Source organism: Oryctolagus cuniculus, chromosome 18 (genome assembly GCF_051225735.1).
Source record: "Oryctolagus cuniculus isolate XC-2025 breed Fujian yellow rabbit chromosome 18, ASM5122573v1, whole genome shotgun sequence".
NCBI lineage: Eukaryota > Metazoa > Chordata > Mammalia > Lagomorpha > Leporidae > Oryctolagus > Oryctolagus cuniculus.
The window spans coordinates 24,235,239-24,252,860 of NC_142884.1; the positions used below are offsets into that span (position 1 = coordinate 24,235,239).

The 17,622-nt window shown below is 58.9% G+C and overlaps 1 protein-coding gene across 2 annotated transcripts in view; it reads right to left on the reverse strand.

Moving 5' to 3' along the window:
- Positions 1 to 12,343, reverse strand: part of PEPD (peptidase D) — a 112,244-nt gene extending 99,901 nt beyond the window's left edge. The window contains exons 1-4 of one of the 2 annotated variants that reach the window (XM_089319125.1): positions 12,296 to 12,343; positions 8,058 to 8,110; positions 2,453 to 2,636; positions 332 to 459 (exon numbers count right to left, since the gene is read on the reverse strand). In XM_089319125.1, coding sequence (XP_089175251.1) covers positions 332 to 339 — 8 coding nt within the window. In that variant the 5' untranslated portion in view covers positions 340 to 459; positions 2,453 to 2,636; positions 8,058 to 8,110; positions 12,296 to 12,343. The remainder of the gene's footprint in view (positions 1 to 331; positions 460 to 2,452; positions 2,637 to 8,057; positions 8,111 to 12,295) is intronic. The other variant, XM_051846721.3, reaches the window with a different exon arrangement.
- Positions 12,344 to 17,622: the final 5,279 nt, after the last annotated feature.

A 17,622-nucleotide genomic window follows, 5' to 3' on the forward strand; every position in this document is an offset into this window, starting at 1 on the left:
CGTGCCACCCTCACCCCCACCCACGGAGGCCATGCTGGAGTGAGCACCGCTAGGGCCAAAGCCTCAGGCATTTCCCAAAGCTAGAAATTCAGAATTTTGAGATTAGGAAGCCCACCTCCAAGCCAACACTGCCCACCAGCCTGCAGCTTCGGTTCTGCTGCCCCTTCCCAAGCATGGTGCCAGCCTCTGGCTCAGAGCAGCCACCAACGGGCCTGACCACCAGCCCTCCCTCCTGCTACTCTGTCCCCCTCACCATGGGCCCTGGACTCCCTCCCCAGCCCCGCCAGCCCATGTTCAGATCCACAGGGACCAGGCCCGGACTGCTCCTTACTTGCCCATCCAGGTGGCGTGGCTGGCAGGAAGCCTGGGCACAAACAGGGTTGACTTCCCGCTGTCAACATCAATGATGCCATAGCAGCCTGGCTCGGTGACGCCGAAAGCCCAGTGAAAGAAAGACTCCTGCAAGGGGAAACCGGGGTCTGGTCACCCAGGGAGCAGGGCAGAAACCCGCAGCACATGGAGGGGCGCTAGCAGACAGGACACCATCTTCCCACAGCCTCCCGCAGCCCTTGCACTCAGCACCCAGCTCCCTGCTCCAGCCGCATGCTCCCCACCTCATCCGGACATCCTGGCGGCTCCTCCCGTCCAGCTTCCAGCAGTCTGAGGGCGTCTCTACACCTACGCCCCAGCACGCCTGAGCCCCACCTCCTCGGCCAGACCCCTGAGAGACCCCCTACCCCAGGACCCCTGGGGACACACACCCAGCAGCACCGCAGCTCTGGCTCAGCCCCAGCCCGTGTTTCCTGCAGCCCGGCCGGATGCCTGCACTAAGGCACAGCCTCCATTCAGGAGGTCTCACTTCCCTCTCCCACCCCCAGGGCAGCTGACTGCAGTGTTTGGCGATAAACACTGAGCTAAAGCAATGATAGAAAGGTACGAGGTGGAGGAGGATCTCGTCCAAAATTAACCTTGCATATCATCAGCAGGGGCGCCAACAGCCGAATTTAGGAAATTGGTTTTTAAATCACAGAATATGTGAACCTCAAGAAGTGACAGAAAAACCTTACTTGGACCTGCGTGTGTCTAGCAGCCAGGGCTCTGCAGGCATGCGCAGCCACGAAGATGGGACAGAAGTACGGGACCCTTGGGCAGGAGCTGCTGTCAGGAAAAACCCTGTGCACTTGCTCTTGGCCTCGAGCGTCGCAGCCCATCTGTGCCCGGCTGGGGAGGCCACGCCTGCTGCCCTCTCTCCAGGCTCAGCTCCCCTCCTCATTCCCCCACCCCCACCCTGACCTGGACACAACACGGTCATGCTGCCTGCGCTCCACCTGTCTCCAGGGAGTTCCTAGAGTTCCCATCGGCCCCAGATCTGGGCACGGCAGTGAGAAGAACAGAACACTGATCTTGAAGTCAGAAGATGGGGTTCTAATCCCGGCTCCACCACTTAGCAAGTCATTTCCCTCCTGCACCTCGGTTTCCTCATCTGTGAAGTGGGTGTGATGCTAGACCTAGCAGGAGTGGGTCCAGCTCAGGGCCTCCCGGGTGTCCTGGACAAGCATCCTTATTCCTCAGGGCAGGGGGGAGGGGTCTTTGTTCCTGTTTCCGGAGACTGGGGGCTGCTGCTGATTCCCAGCCCAGGCCACCACCACCACTCCAGGCTGGAGTCCTGTCACTTGCAGAACGTCAGGGAGCCCACGCACCACTCCCCAGGAGAGGAAACTGAGGCCCAGTGTAGGTCACAGGGTCAGCATGGGCTGAGTGGACTCCTGCTCAGATGAACCGCCCTGTCACTCACTCACACACACACACACACACTCACACACACTTACACTTTCACACACACACTCTCACACATGTACACACATATATACACATACACATATTCACACACTCACACATACAACACACACACGTGCATACTCACACACATATATACACATATACACATACATACATACACACAGTCACACATACAACACGCACACACACATACACACGTGCACATACCCCATCCTCCTCCCTGCAGACAGAACTCAGCCCTCCCCACTTGGACCTGACCCCTCTGCTGCTCCCTGGCTGTGGAAAGCTGCCCACCCCACCTTCAGCTTGCCCACCTGTGCACACTGTCCCCCTACCTATCGAATTCACCCCAACTTTCGGGGCCCACACCAAATGGTGCTTCCTCCATGAAGCCTTGCCTGCTTGCTCCCCCAGGGCCATCATCTCTCTGTACTTGGACCTCAGAGCGCTGAGCCTGACCGGTGCCAGCTCTGCCTGCAGCCATGGCTATGAGGGCACTGACCCCTCCCCCCTAGCCTGTGGGCTGCCTGGGCTCTCGGGGCCTGCACTGCCTCCAGCGGGCCTCTCCAGCTGACACCCAGCAGGCAGCAGCTGGAGAAGGCAGGCCCCAGGAGGCACAGTGCAGGCCCTGGTTGGGCGGAGCGGGGCTCACCTGGCGGAAGAGCAGCCCGGTGTCGGTGCAGTAGCGCTGGGTCTCCTCGCCGCCCTGCAGCACCACCACAGAGCCCGCCTGCACAGCCGTGTTCTTCCGCAGCCGCTCACACAGGCGCCGCCGGTTCAGGGCAAAGAGCGCCAGTGGCACCTTCAGGGTCTCGTTCCCCAGCCAGAAGTTAGGTCTGCAAAGACACAGGCCCACAGGGTACAGTCAGTGCCCCACACGTGTCTGCCCTCCCCCAACCAGCATGCAGCAAAGCTGCCTGTGACCCAGACACGGCCCTCCCTGGGCCTCCTGGGGACCTCAGGGGGCTTGTCCGCCATCCCTGAGTGCCTGTTCCATGGTGAAGGCCAGCCAGGGACGGTGCAGAGCCTCATCCTGCCGGCCCTGCAGAGCAGGAAATGCTGCCCGCCCCTCTCCTCCACGCGGGCTTCCCCAGCACCCACTCCCCAAACTCCCCATCTCCCTGGACCCCTCCAGGCAGCTGCTCCCCTGAGGCTTCTCCCCGGCCACGGCATGCCTGCCCCACCCCCACACCTGTGGCAGACTTGCTCAGGACCATCCTCAGTACCCGCAGCCCAGCCCAGCGGTCTTAAATACGTGGTGAAACCCAGGAAAACACTGCCCTTGACACACACACCCCACCCAGCAGCAAACATTTCTGTCTATCAAGAGCCACACAGCCCCCACCCCCCACATGCTCTGCTCAGCCCACCCCACTTAGATCTCCACACACTGTGTCCCCTCCCCACCCCATCAGGCCATGGGGACCCCACTGCTAGTCCTCACCTGCCTCTCGCACCCAGGACACTGGGGATTGTGCTCTCTGCCCAACACCAAGTGCACCATCATCGGTCACCCCCGCCTGGCTTGATCGCCACACTGGAGCCTCCGGACACCTCCCGACACCAGAACTGGATCCCTTCTTCCCATCCCCAGGGCCACCGCCCAGAGTGGTTCAGCCCCATGTCCTGCCTGAACAACAGCAAGGAACTCCCTGCTGCCCTCTTGGTCCCAATTTCCCCACAGCCTGGTCTGCACCCACCCCAGAAGGGCCCTATAAATTATGCACATCCCCAAGGGCCTAGCAGGGCAAGCTGCCACCTGCAGCTCCAGCGCTCCATATGGGTGCCTTGCAGTAGCTCCCTGCTAATGCACCTGGGAAAGCAGTGGAAGATGGCCCAAGTGCTCGGACCCTCACACCCACATGGGAGACCCAGAAGAAACTCTAGGCTCCTGGCTTCAGATCGGCTCAGCTCTGGCCGGTGCAGCCATTTGGGGAGTGAACCAACAGATGGAAGACCTCTCTGTCTCTCTCTCTCTCTCTGTAACTCTACCTTTCAAATAAATAAAATAAATCCAAAAAAAAATGTATGCACATTCCAGAAGGCACTCACCACCCAACCTCTCACCAGCTCCGTGGTGCCCTTGGAACAAACACTCCCAGCTACAAGGCGATGAGGGGTCCAGGACCCTCCGCTTTGCGCCCTGGCTTCCTCCACTGCAACACAGTCACTCTCCATCTTCCCCTCCCACCAAGAACCTGCAGGCTTTGCTGCTGCTGTTCCCTGCGAGGAAGGCCCTTCACACAGGCGCCCCTGCACACCTCTGCAGAAACGCCACCCTCCCCTGAGAGCAGCTTTTGCTCCCGCCCAGGCTCAACCTCGTCCCCTGTTTTCTCCCAGTCTCTCTGTCCCCCCAGGTAAAATGGAAGCTCCCTGAGGACAAGGGCAAAGCAGATGTGGAATGAATGGAGGGAAGGAGGGCAATATAGCTAGAGTTGGAAGCCAAAGTGCGTGTGAGTAGAGGGCGGGGCCCACAGGGTAGAGGAGGAGGAGGAGGAGGAGGAGGAGGAGGAGGGAGCCTCCCCCCCCCCGCCCCCCGTCACAGGCTCTCCAGCCAGGGGCAGCAGGTGGAGGGCAGGGACAACCAGCAGCTGGTGCACACAGAGGGCTCTACCTGGGCAGCTGTGCAAGTAGGGCAGACAGGACCTTCCTGGGAGTGCTGTGGAACCCCAATGGCCCTGACTCTCAGACCAGGGACACGGGAGCAGGTGGCATCTCTCCCCCCCACCCTGCCCTCCTCTTGTCTTCCAGACCCACACCCACCAGGCTCTGCCCAGAGCCCAACCCACCCACAAGCCCTGTTCAGCCAGTGCTGGCTTCCGTGGGGTCTTTGTCACGTGGAGGCACATGAGATGGGGTTAGGAAGAGAGTCAAGGGCAGAGTCCTCTCCCCTGGCTCCCTCCCTAGCAGGGCCATGGAATGGAACAGGAAATGGCCGCAGCCTCTCTCCACCCAGGGCCACAGCTCCAGCCAAGCCAAGTTTTTCCTTTGTCTTTTAGGGTTTATCTTGTCCTCACTGGGTTCCTGGCTGCCTCCCTCCTCTTCTTTCCCTTGCCCAGAGCTCCGTGGGGTGGGGCGCCCCTGCACTTGGCTCTCCTGCCAGCCTCAGCAGACTGTGGGCTCCGGCCAGGCTGAACCGCCTGGTCCACCTCAGGACAGAGTGGCCGCTGTGACACCTTGTGCTTGCTGGCTGTCCACCCACCTGCACCAACACAGACACCAAGGGATTGAGATCTGGGTCTGCTCTGATCACTGCTGTGTCCCCACGCCTAGCATCCCAGGCACTCTGGAAATATCTGCTGAGTGGACCAAGTCACAGCTGACACAGGCAGCCACACGCTTCCCAGCCACATCAGCACCAGCGGGGCAGGAAGAGGACCCTGGGCCCTCGCCTGGCCAGGAAGGGCAGAGGGGTCAGGAACACCCCACCTCTGCTGCTCCTGAGCGAGGGCTGCCATTCTGCCTCACTCAGCTCCCAGCAAGGAAACTGAGTGACGGCGCTTAAACGCGACAGCCTCCCAGCTGGTCCTGCTCGCAGGAAGTGAAAGTGTAGCTGCCAGCACTCCTGCCCCAGGGTCCCATGGTCTCCCCCACCCTTTCCTCTCACTGAGGGGACTGTATCTCCAGGTTCCCCAACAGCACAGGGGCATGACACCCGGGCACTGCTACAGGGGGCCTCAGCCTGTCCCCCAGCAGCACCCCTGGCCGAAATGCCCAACCCCAGACCTCCTCCGTCCTGTCCACAGGCTGTGGGGCCCAGCCCCAACTCCATCATCTGCAATCACCCTCATCCTTACCCACAGGTGCAGCCTCCACCCAGCCTGAAGCCACGCCCCCACATGCAGGGCTCTCAGAAGGGCCGGTCCCCTGTCCGGAGGAACGCATCAAGACTGTAAACTTTTTTTTTTTTTTTTTTGACAGGCAGAGTGGACAGTGAGAGAGAGAGAGAGACAGAGAGAAAGGTCTTCCTTTGCCGTTGGTTCACCCTCCAATGGCCGCTGCGGCTGGCGCGCTGCGGCCAGTGCACCGCGCTGATCCGATGGCAGGAGCCGGGTACTTATCCCGGTCTCCCATGGGGTGCAGGGCCCAAACACTTGGGCCATCCTCCACTGCACTCCTGGGCCACAGCAGAGAGCTGACCTGGAAGAGGGGCAACGGGGACAGAATCCGGCGCCCCGCCTGGGACTAGAACCCGTTTTGCCGGCGCCGCAAGGCGGAGGATTAGCCTAGTGAGCCGCGGCACCGGCAAGACTGTAAACTTGACAAGCCACCTTCTCCCTGAGCAGTCAGCTGCGACTGTGAAGGAGACCTTACACCCAGGTTCTACATCCATAGACTCAGCCATGGGGAAAACAAACAAACAAACAAAGAACGCATCTGTACTGAACGTGTACAGGCTTTTTCCTTGTCATCTTTCCCTACACAATAGGGTATAATAATCACAGACAGGGCACAGGCACTGCATCACACATTGTAAGCTCTCTAGAGAGATTTAGAGGGGGGTGGGGGGCGATGTTGCGGCCTTAGCAGGTAAAGCCACCACCTGCAAAGCCAGCATCTCACATGGGTGCTAGTTTGAGACCTGGCTGCTCCAATTCCGATCCAGCTCCCTGCAGAATATGATAGCCCAATTGTTTGAGCCCCTGCCTCCCACATGGGAGACCCGGATAAAGCTCCTGGCTCCTGGCCTAGCCTTGGCTGCCATGGCCATCCGCAAAGTGAACCAGCAAATGGACTCACTCTCTCTCTCTCTCTCTCTCTCTCCCCCTTTCTCTCTCCCTTTCTCTCTGTAGTTCTGACTTTCAAATAAATAAGTAATTTAAAAACACAGGAGAAGGGGAGTGTCCAGCCTGGCTGTGAAGACACCAGTCAAGATGCCTGCGTCCCACATCCTAGTGTCTGCATTTGATTTCCAGCTCCAGCTCGGCCCAGTTCCAGCTCCCTCCAACGCAGACCCTGGAAGACAGCAGGTCATGGTTCAAGTTGTTCGGTTCCTGCCGCCCATGTGTGACACCTGGATTGAATACCAGGTTCCCAGCTTTAGCGCAGCCAATTCCTGGCCGTTGTGGGCATCTGGGGAGTGAACTGGCAGATGGGAGTTCTGTCTGTCTCACCATTCTGTGTGCCTGTCCGTTTCTGTCTCTCAAACAGATATAAACAATTAAGGCATACACAAGTATGTGCACAGGTCTATGTGTGTACCATATGTCATTTTCTAGCAGGGACTTAATGTGAGGGGGGTTCTGGAACAATTTCCCTGGGCACTGGACATGAACTACTTATCTCCTGTCTGTCCTGGGCTGCAGGCCCAACAGCGGCCTGCCGCTCAGCCCGAGCTGCAGGCAGGGAGTTACACCGCAGCCATTACTCACTGCGCGACACCCCCAGAATCCAGGTGGGCGGAGACGTGCCCTTTGATTTCTCACTGCATACACCGCACCCCGAGAGAGACTGTCGGGCCCAGGGCCAACACGGGTGACTTCCTCTGCAAAGTCAGCAAAAGCAGCACCCATAAAACATTTCCAACTCATCTCTGCTGGAACTTTGCTTAACGGGCGCCTAGAATTTTTTTTTTTTTTTTTTTTTTTTTTGACAGGCAGAATGGACAGTGAGAGAGAGAGACAAAGAGAAAGGTCTTCCTTTGCCGTTGGTTCACCCTCCAATGGCCGCTGCGGCTGGCGCACCGCGCTGATCCGATGGCAGGAGCCAGGTGCTTCTCTTGGTCTCCCATGGGGTGCAGGGCCCAAGCACTTGGGCCATCCTCCACTGCACTCCCGGGCCACAGCAGAGAGCTGGCCTGGAAGAGGGGCAACCGGGACAGAATCCGGCACCCTGACCGGGACTAGAACCCGGTGTGCCGGTGCCACAAGGCGGAGGATTAGCCTAGTGAGCCGTGGCACCGGCTTTTTTTTTTTTTTTTTTTTTATTTCAAAGGCAAAAGCCACACCATGCCCAAGTGCCAGGGTAAAGCAGGCACACATGTCTGCAAGCATGTGGGGATACACAAGAACAGCAGGAGCCAAAGGCTGCAGGACTCAAAGCGACCCACAGAAGAAGCCTTCGGTCTCCGCAGGTTAGCTCTCCCTGGCCAACAACCATCAGGGCCCAGGAGGCAGCCCAGAGCCAAAACCAGAGGGAGCCAGCCCGCAGGGAGGGTGTGATGGCACTGCCCTGTCCCCACCCCTGTCCCACACAGCCTGTGTGTGCCCCAACAGCAGCCCTGAGCACCTCTCCACAGCCAGCTGCAGTGTCCTTACCTATGGCCTACAGAGCCCCGGAGGTCACGCCTAGACTGCAGAGGCTCGGCTCACTGGATGGAAAAAAAAGCTGCTCATTGATTTTTTCTAACATCTGACTCAAATGTACGTGTCCTTCAATTACCCACTAATGCAACTAACCACTCAGTACCAGCAACATGCATGAAATTTCTCACCCACAGAAACCTCGGGCGTCTCCACATCACGTCATTGCTGGCGAGTATCTCAAAACACCACTGCGCTCATTTTTACTTCAAAATGAAGGTGGTTGTTAGACATGCAGGCAGCTTTTATTCCTTAATGCATTAATAAAGAAGCACATACGGCTCAATCACAAATTTAATTAATATTTTGATGACTATATTTCCATATAATTGGTTCTTCTGGTAATCCTCTATATTTATTTCATGCATTTTAAACATTATGCTGGAGTGAGTGTGGGGCTCAGTGGTTAAGATCTGGGATGCCTGCAGACCAGGACAAGCTCCGTGCACTAGAACATGAACCACTGCCTGCCAGGGCCATGCTGCTCAGCTCCCAATGGGTGAGGCCAGCCAGGACCGGCCTGCAACTCCACCCTCAGCCTCCAGCACAGGGCCAGGTGTGGGCAGTCCACCGGGGCTGCCTCACCATCAGCAAGCCCAACGGGGTCAGTCTGGCTGGAGAAGGCCTCAAAGTAGCTGATCAACACCTCCCACACTGTGCCCCTCCCTCCTGAGGGGGTAGAGAGGAGGGGACAAAGGGAGGGACCAAGATAGGGCTGAGTGGAATCAGGACCAGGGGAGAAGAGCCAGGGAGGGCAAAGGGGCACTCAGGGGCCACCACAGACCTGTTCCGGAGGCCTCTGCCCGGGAGCTCAAGGTTCACATCTGGGTGGGGACGGGCTTTTGACCCTGAACGTGGCTCCTCCAGGAGGGGCTGACTGCAACAGGCTGTGTGACCCAACAGGTGCACACCTGGGGCGCCCCACCTGCTACTTCTAGCTGGCTCTGCGACAGCTTCCTGGGAGCCCCCCTGGAGAAACAACTAAAGACATTTCTTTATCTACACCTCTGAACTCTGGCCCCACTTCCCACCACAACCCCTTTCCTCAACCGCTGCATCTCCCAGGCAAGTAGGACAAGGAGCTGGACTAATCTAGAGTAAATCCCCTTTCATTCATGCAGCACCAAGCTCCAGTCACAGGGCAGCCACAGGCTGGCCATGCAGACACAAACTGAACCGGTCCCTGAGACCCAAGGACGCTGGAAGACGCTGGAAGAGGCAGGAAAGGGAGCGACCTCTGGCCCTGCTACCACGGGCAGATGCGGAAAAGACTAGGGTTCTCTGGCATCCTGGGCAGGATGCCTTTCCCAAGGCAGCAGAAGTGCCTGAGCTGGCCCTGCACATCCGTGAACATCGTGTGATCATGTTAGAGGACGAGGGCACGCCACAGCCAGCAGGTGAGCGGGCTAAGGGAAGAGAGAATAACCACAACGCCACGCGGGGAACAGAGGCAGGCAGGTCTGGCTGGAGCAGAGAGGTCTCACAAAGCCAAGCTCAAGGAGGAGGCCGGGCTCCGCCTCGCCAGGCGCCCGTGATGGGGGCATGGGAGGAGGCTGACCGCACAGCACACCCTCTGGGGCCTGGGGGCCCCTCTGTCTCAAGCCGGAAGCCCCTTTCCAGAGCAGGATCAACCTGAACTGCTCCCCAGAAGGGCACCTTGAGTTTCTAACTGAGAAGCCAGTTAGGGCTTCCACTGCTCCCCAGATCGTATGGGGCATATCCTACATGACCTGGATGTCTCACAGGCCTCCCTGCCCCAGGCTATGACCTACAGACAACCAAGCCCAAGTCCCAAGGAGCCTGTGCCCATGACCTGATAGTGTGACCCTCACAATGCCTGAGAGTCTGTCCTGCGAGTGCAGCTGGGAGGAGACACACTCGGATCTCTCCCCTTCAGGAAGCAGCGGGGCTGTACTGCAGATGCTCCCATCCCGCCACGGACGGCGCTTCCCGCAGCTGTCCGGTATCCCTGCCAGTAGCACACGTCTCCAAGACATTTGTCACCATTCCCGCGCCTCACCCACTCTGCACCATGGCCCAAAGAGAGCCCTCCTCTCAGGATGTGGCCAGATCCAGGCTCACTCCCCTCCAGTCACCAGCTCGGGCCTCCACACCTTCAAGGAGGAGCAAGCCTCGGACCAGCTTGGAGTCCTCATCCCAAATGCAGCCCCTGCCACCTGTGACGGCCTGGCTGGCCCAGAAGAGAGAGGGAGCAGACCCATAGCTGGACACCAGCTTACGCTATTCTGTAAGGCAAGGGTTTTTTTTGTTTGTCTGTTTGGTTTTGTTTTTGGCAGGCAGGCAGAGCGGACAGTGAGAGAGACAGAGAGAAAGGTCTTCCTTTGCCGTTGATTCACCCTCCAATGGCCGCCGCCGCCGGCGCGCTGCGGCCGGCGCACAGCTGATCTGAAGGCAGGAGCCAGGTGCTTCTCCTGGTCTCCCATGGGGTGCAGGGCCCAAGCACTTGGGCCATCCTCCACTGCCTTCCTGGGCCACAGCAGAGAGCTGGCCTGGAAGAGGGGCAACCAGGACAGAATCCGGCGCCCCGACCGGGACTAGAACCCGGTGTGCCGGCACCGCAAGGCGGAGGATTAGCCTAGTGAGCCACGGTGTCAGCCAAGACAAGGTCTTACGCTAGGTTTAGTTCCTTCTTCCCATTTGGGACTTCATATGCACAGTTCTCTTCCTAAAGGGTGTCTCATGGCTTAAGAAGTAGCACAAAGGTCATCGAGGGGGTAAAGCCCTCACACGCACCCCACTGAGCTCGGAGCCCACGCCCTTCCTTGGCACACACCAGGAACAGAGGCAGACAGGTGGGTGACAAGCCCACGTGCTTGTCTGCCCCAGGGGCCTGTGAGCACCTACGGGCAGGCAAGCCCAGTGCTTGTCCTGGAATAACAGCCGGTGCACACTCAATGTTTGATGTGTGTGTTCTCAGCTCTCCCACCTTGAGGGCCAACTGAGCAGCTTTCTGTTGCCATTCTCCCTACTGCCCCAAATGGCAGGTGCACGCTGTATACCAGCTCCTCCACGCTGATCTCAGCTCCCCACCTGGCACCTGTGGCACCGTTCTCCCCTTCCCTATACCCTTCCCAGCTCCCTGCACCACCCAGCTCACACACAGCCCAGGGGAGTGAGCTCTTTTCCAATCCAGCTCTCTGCTGTGGCCTGGGAAAGCAGTCAAAGATGGCCCAAGTGCTTGAACCCCTGCACCCGCAAGAGACACCCAGAAGAAGCTCCTGGCTCCTGGCTTTGGCCTGGCCGAGCTCCAGCCATTGCAGCCGTTTGGGGAGTGAACCAGAAGATGAAAGACCTTTCTCTCTGTTTTTCCCTCTCTCTGTCAGTCACTCTGCCTCTCAAATAAACAAATCTTTAAAAAATAAATAAGCATAAATACAAAGCAGACCCAAGCTGATTAAAACCCTTGCAGTCCAGAAGGACGAAGTCTGGAGAGGAGACCTGGGCCACCACCACGCCCTGCAGCCCAGGAATGGGCGCTCCTCTAAGCCCGGAATCCTCCGAATCCTCACAGCTCTCAACCTTTGTCTCTTCACCTTTGCTCAGATGTGTCTACCCTCCGGGACATTCCTTCGGACGCCTGGGCGAGCCCATCCACCCACACTTCCTCCCACTAGAACCACCCACCCTGCCTCTGGGGCTGCAGAATGACAGAGCATCTACCGTGCAAGAGAAAGCCCCTGCCCTTGCATCCCAAGTGGTAGAAAACGATCAACAAGCACAAGTAAACAAACTCTCTAGTCGATCAGGAGTGAGAAGGCCTACAAAAAAGTGCCACAGGTGGTCGGGGAAGGAGTGGACCCTGAAAGAAGGGAAGAAGTGCCCCGCTGGACCAGCGCGTCTCAAACACCACCTCCTCCGGGAAGCAGCTGGGCGGAAACCTGGCGCCCGAAAGTGAACACGCGTGTCGACCCGAGCCCCGCCTCGGCCACACACCGCGGGGCTGCCACAGGTCCGCGGGCAGCAGAGAAGCTGCGGGCTCCAGCGCTGGCCGTGACCCGGAGCGCGTAGCTCGCCGCCCCGCGCTCGCATGCTACGCCCTCCGGGAGAAGCGCGCTGCCCGCGGCCACTCCGCGAGCCCGGCCTGGCCCGGGCTTCCCCCCATCGTCCAGGCGGGAGAACCGAGGCCGCTCTCGGCGCCGGGGAACGAGAGCCAGGAGAGGAGTAGCACTCACCCGGCGGAGGCCGCCATGTTCACTGGGCACGAACGTCACGTGAAATGCGGCGTCAGCTGAGCCCCGCCAGGTTCCATTGTAGGGGCGGGGCCGGGGCGGGGCTGCATTCGTTTGCCCCTCCCCCTTTGGCCCCGCCCCGGGCAGAGAAGGAGGGAGAGCCCCTGTCCCAGGTCGGGGTCCAGGCAGAGATAACAGCTGTTGCGTAAGAAAGAAAAGGTCCCAGCGGAGACCAGGGCAGTGGAGGAACGGAGACATTGTGGAGGGAGAGGCGGGCAGCCGCAGAGGTAAGCGAGGGTGAGACTCTACAGGACCTTGAGCAGGGGGCAGGAGGCAGGTCTGGTGAGGCCTGTTCAACTCCCTCAACTGCAGACTGGAGAAGGATCTGCAGGGAGCAGAGATAGGGGACAGTGGACACAGAAAGAGGGGTTCAGGAGGAAGAAGCTGCCGGGGGCACTGGTGTTGGGGGCAGCGTGGTCAGGAGAAGGCAAGGGATCAGGAAGCAGGTCTCAAACACTTGCAGGTGCTGGCCCAAAGCTTTTGCTGGTGTTAGCCCACAGAAACCTCACCGCCACCCGAGGTAGGCACTGTCCTAATGCCATTTTACAGATGAGGAAACTGAGGCCAAAGCAGTAGGTCATGTGCCTGATCTCACCCAGGAGACGGGCTCCCGCAGTCACACCCCTGGGGAGTCGCCCAGGCTGCCTCCTTGAAGGGAGAGGAGGGCCCGGGGCTGGCAGGGTCCTGAGTCACCCAAGGGTGACAGGGCTCCATAGATGCCCACGGATTCCTGGCTGTCCCAGACTGGAAGTGCGGGCGAGGGGGTAGTGTATGCTTCCTGTTTCTTTGTCAAGACGAGGATGTGGGTCGCTGTTGCTGGCCTGTACGAGTCGGGGGGGGGTGTCTTCAGGCTGGGAAGGAGCTGTTGTTTGTCCCCCAAAACCAGAGAGGGGAGTGGTCTCTTTATGCAGGGCAAGTGGAGCAGTGGGGATGAAGGGCACATGGCATGGCTCTTGGAGCTCCTGAGCCACCTGCTTTGGGATTTCACGGTCACTGCTGCAGAAGCTGTGAGCTGAGGCACGGCTGGGGACACCAGAGCTGTCAGGATAGGTGGTACCCCCACACAGCCCTTCCCACCCCCGACCCACCTAAGGCAGAGGAGAGCAGATGAAAGAGGAGACCCCCCCCAGGCTTCCCCTCTTCCCCACTACCCATGGGTGCTTCTCGGGCAAGCCCCAAGAGAGGGTCTGTCCACCTCTCGGCGGCTTCCAGAGGCACAGACCCCACTGGCCCCTCCAGTCCTGCAGAACTTGGCCCCCGGGGGGCAGCGGCTCTGCCTGCAAGGAAGACTACCCCCCCCGGAAGGGACTGAGGGGGAGCTCTGCGTGGGGCGTGCTGCCTTCAGCAGGCAGACCCAACCTCCAGCTGATCGCCACCCTCCCGCATTGCTCTTGACAAAGATAAGTCAAAACTCATCCAGCTGCCAGCTCTGGGTGCTTATTAATATCTCACTCATATTAATTATCCCAAACGTTTACAAAACGATAGAGGAGGGCCACCCAGCAACTGAGTGGAGCCGTGTCTGTGGGCAGTAACTGGCAGAGTGGTGCTGCCCACAACTCCTGCCCACCCAGCCCTGTCTGGACACCAGGCCTCTGGGCAGGACCTGCCAGGCCAGCAATTTCAGAAACTTGGCCGCCGCCACCCCCACCCCTATCAGCAGGGCCACACCCACCCTCCTCCTCCCCATCACAGGGTCCAGCAGGGCCAGCCTCACTCTCTCCTCCCCCTCCTCCTCTCCCTCCTCATCAGAGGCCCCAGTGGGGGCTCCAGAGAAGCAGCTCCGGTCGGGGGAGGGGGGGGACTGTAGTTACTCATGCAGGGCAGACCCGGACGCTGCTGGAGCCAGGAGGCAGTCGGGGGAAGATTGATTTTTCACGCGTCGGAGTGGGAGTGTGTAAATCAGTGGAGGGAGAGCGCCAGGCAGCGCGCCGCAGCGTCTCCTCCCAGGACATGAGCCTCTGGCCGAAACCATCTCCTCTTGTGCAGCCTACAGGTGGCAGGGGGTGTCTGTGGGCCACAGCCGGAGCATCCTCAGCTCTACAGGTGCCCCTACCCCCACAGCCTAGCCCCTGTAAAAGGAGCTTTGTCCTTTGCCGGGAAGACCCCTCCCTTGTCCCTGGGGCCTGGTGGCTGCTGCTGGGTTTCCCTGCTCTGTCCCCACCCCCACCCCAGTCACCACTCCCCTGCAGTCCATAGACACTGCTGGCAGCTGGCTGACTGTCCACAGGGGCCGCCCAGCCAGACGCCCATGTTGAAGCTACTTTGCATGGGTGTCCCCTGGGAGAGCCGTGGCATGAGCCTTGTCCTTCTTCTGCTCTGGTTTGCAGGAAGATGGTGGGACCACACTGGAGGTGGCTCTGCCCCTGGCTGCTGAGCTGGGGCCCACATGCCCCTCGGCAACCGGCCATGCCCTGAGAGCTACGGGGTCCAGTCTCTGCCCTGGGGACTCTGGTCTGGGGCAGAGGAGGAGGAGGAGCCCACACAAATCCCCGAGGAGCCACCATGTGGGAGAGCGGTGGAGCAGGGCTGCGGGCTGCCAGGCCCTCCCTGCTGGTGCAGTGTTGCTTCGGGATTCTGAGCAGGGAGGCGGTGGGGTCCGAGTCCACGTCTCAGGCAGGAGCTTGGCAGGGTTGGCGAGCGGACTGCAAAGAGCCAGATCTATACCGGCTGCCTGAGGACATCAGCCTCAGGTGCTGAAGCCCCGTGCACGAGGGCGTCTGGGTTTTGTGTGATTGCTTGCTGAGAGTGGACTCGAAAACCAACTCCAAATGGATCCAAGAGAAAGACTCGGGGGGGGGGGGGCGTGCGGAGGTGACATGGGGGCAGGGTGGTGTATTCCAAGCCCGGAGCCTGTCTCCCCATGGTGCTGCTGGCGGATCCCAGCCTCCGGCCCCTACAATGTCAGCAGCAGCAGCCACAGCTCTTCCAGTCCTGGGCCAGCATGGCCTGCTCCTTCCTCCGGGGCCTCGCCCTGGCTGTCACCCACAGCCGCCCAGCAGAGCCCCCGCACCGCATCCTCCCCAGATCCTCGCTCTCCCAGCGAGGTTCCTAGGCCCCTTCCCTGTCGCTGCCTCAGATGAAGTGGTCCCTGCTGAGCCCCTTGCCAGAGTCTACGCAGCGGCTCAAGATGAGAAGTGGAATGGTGGCTTCAGAAAGGCAAACCATCCCAACAGCATCTTCGCAACATCGAGGGAAACATCTTTGTGTGTGTGAAGATGCGGGATATATTGGGTTTCGCTGTTTGGAAGACTCTTTTCTCATCTTGAAATCGCAAGCTGTTTTCCTCCAGCGAGACTTATGCATACGTCCAATTATCAACATTCTATATAGGAAATAAAGTCCTGGAATGGGTTTCTTCCACGCATGTTTGCCGCGGGCCGGCCAGGTTGGGCAGGTGATTGTTACTTTTATCTCTTATGAGCCGCGTCAGTGCAGAATGGCCGGCAGCGCCATCTTTTATTGCTTTCGCCTTTATTGCTTCGGCCACGCTGTGCCAGGCTCTTCATGGGTGTGGCTTTGTTACCCCATTCCCAGATCTTGATAAAGAGGAATGCAGTTCCTAATTTCAGAAGTCCCAGAGCAGGGGGACTGGGGTCTGTAGCTTGTGTCCTGGAGGGAAGTTCCCTGGGGACACCGACTGTCCCTCTGCCCCAAGCCCCTGAGCAACTCTGATAGGATGGTGGTCGCTACTGGCGGCCACAGCTGCCCCTTTCAAGGACTCCTGTCAGGGTGCCATTTAAGAAGGGCACTTTCAGCCTCTCAGGAAAGCACCCACAGGCTGTGTCCCCAGCAGCCTCCTCTCCTCTGTCCATGCCATCATCAAGACTGGGTCACCCGAGGCCAGCATTGTGGCACAGTGGGCTAAGCTGCCACCTGCAATACCAGAGCCTCTCCTATCCGAGCACTGGTTCGAGAGCCCTGGCTGCTCCACTTCCCATCCAGCTCCCTACTAATGCATCTGGGAAGACAGTAGAGATGGCCCTATGCTTGGGCCCCTGCCGCTCATGTGGGAGACCCAGATGGAGCTCCAGGCTCCTGGCTTTGGCTTGGACCTGCTCCAGCTGTTGCTGCCATTTCAAGGAGTGAATCAAGCAGATGGACGCTCGCTCGCTCTCTCTCTCTCTTTGTCTCCTCTCTCTCTTCTCTCTTTCAAATAAATAAATAAATCTAAAAAAAAAAAAACTGGGTCACCAATGCCTACTCCCTCTTTTTCTACTGCCACTGCTTCTGGCCTCCCCTCCCCCCACCTGCCTGTCCACCCTTCCTCCTTGTCCCTCTTTTGGCTGCTCCATTCCATCTCCAAGGCCCCTGGCTACCTGAGTGTTTGCTCACATCCTCGTCCCATTCTGGGCCCCCACGCTCATCACAGTTTTCTATGGCAAACAGCCCCGAGGCCAGCTACCTCTTGCAGAAGAGGGATGTGACACAGTGGAAGGAGACACAGGGTCAGAAAACAGGCAGGAGCCTGGAAGCAGGTGACAGAGCACAGCACCAGGCCACCCCCTAGGAGGCCTGGTAGCCGCCGCTGCTTCCCAGACCCTGGCCACCAGCTCTGCCCCGAGCGTAAGCTCGGAATGACCCAGCCTCCTGGCCACTTCCTGCAAGGCCAAAGTCTTTGATGAGCAGTGCAGCCAACTGCAGATCCCAAGCCTCCTGGCCACTCCCTACTGTCTTATCCCTTTTGGCTTCTGCTGGGGGATGGGGAGGTGGGAAAGGTAGTATGTAGCATCTCACTAGTTTTGTTTTGTTGTGAAGATTTGTGTATTTGTTTGAAAGGCAGAATTGCAGAGAGAGGTCTTCCATTCACTGGTTCACTCCCCAAATGACTGCAATGGCCGGGGCTGGGCCAGGCTGAAGCCAGGAGCCAGAAACTCCATCCAGGTCTCGCATGTGGGTGACAGGGGCCCAAGCACTCAGGACACCTTCTGCTGCTTTCGCAGGCGCATTAGCAAGGAGCTGGATCAGAAGTGGAGCAGTCAGGACTTGGCTCATACAGGATGCTGGCATCTCAAGTAAATCTCAATAAATCTTAACCCAGTGCACCACACCAGCGGCCCCAATCTCACCAAGTTTAGTTTTCCAAACAGAAGGAGCTAAGGTGCTGGTAGACACACATGACGACACCCAGTAATGGATCATCTTGGGGCTTATTGGTTCAAGCCGTTGATATGTCCCACCCAGGATGGTTAAGGAGGTTTGATGAGGCAGTCCCAGGAGACACTTGGCTCAGCCCCTGGCTCATGATGGAACCAATACTTATTTCAGTG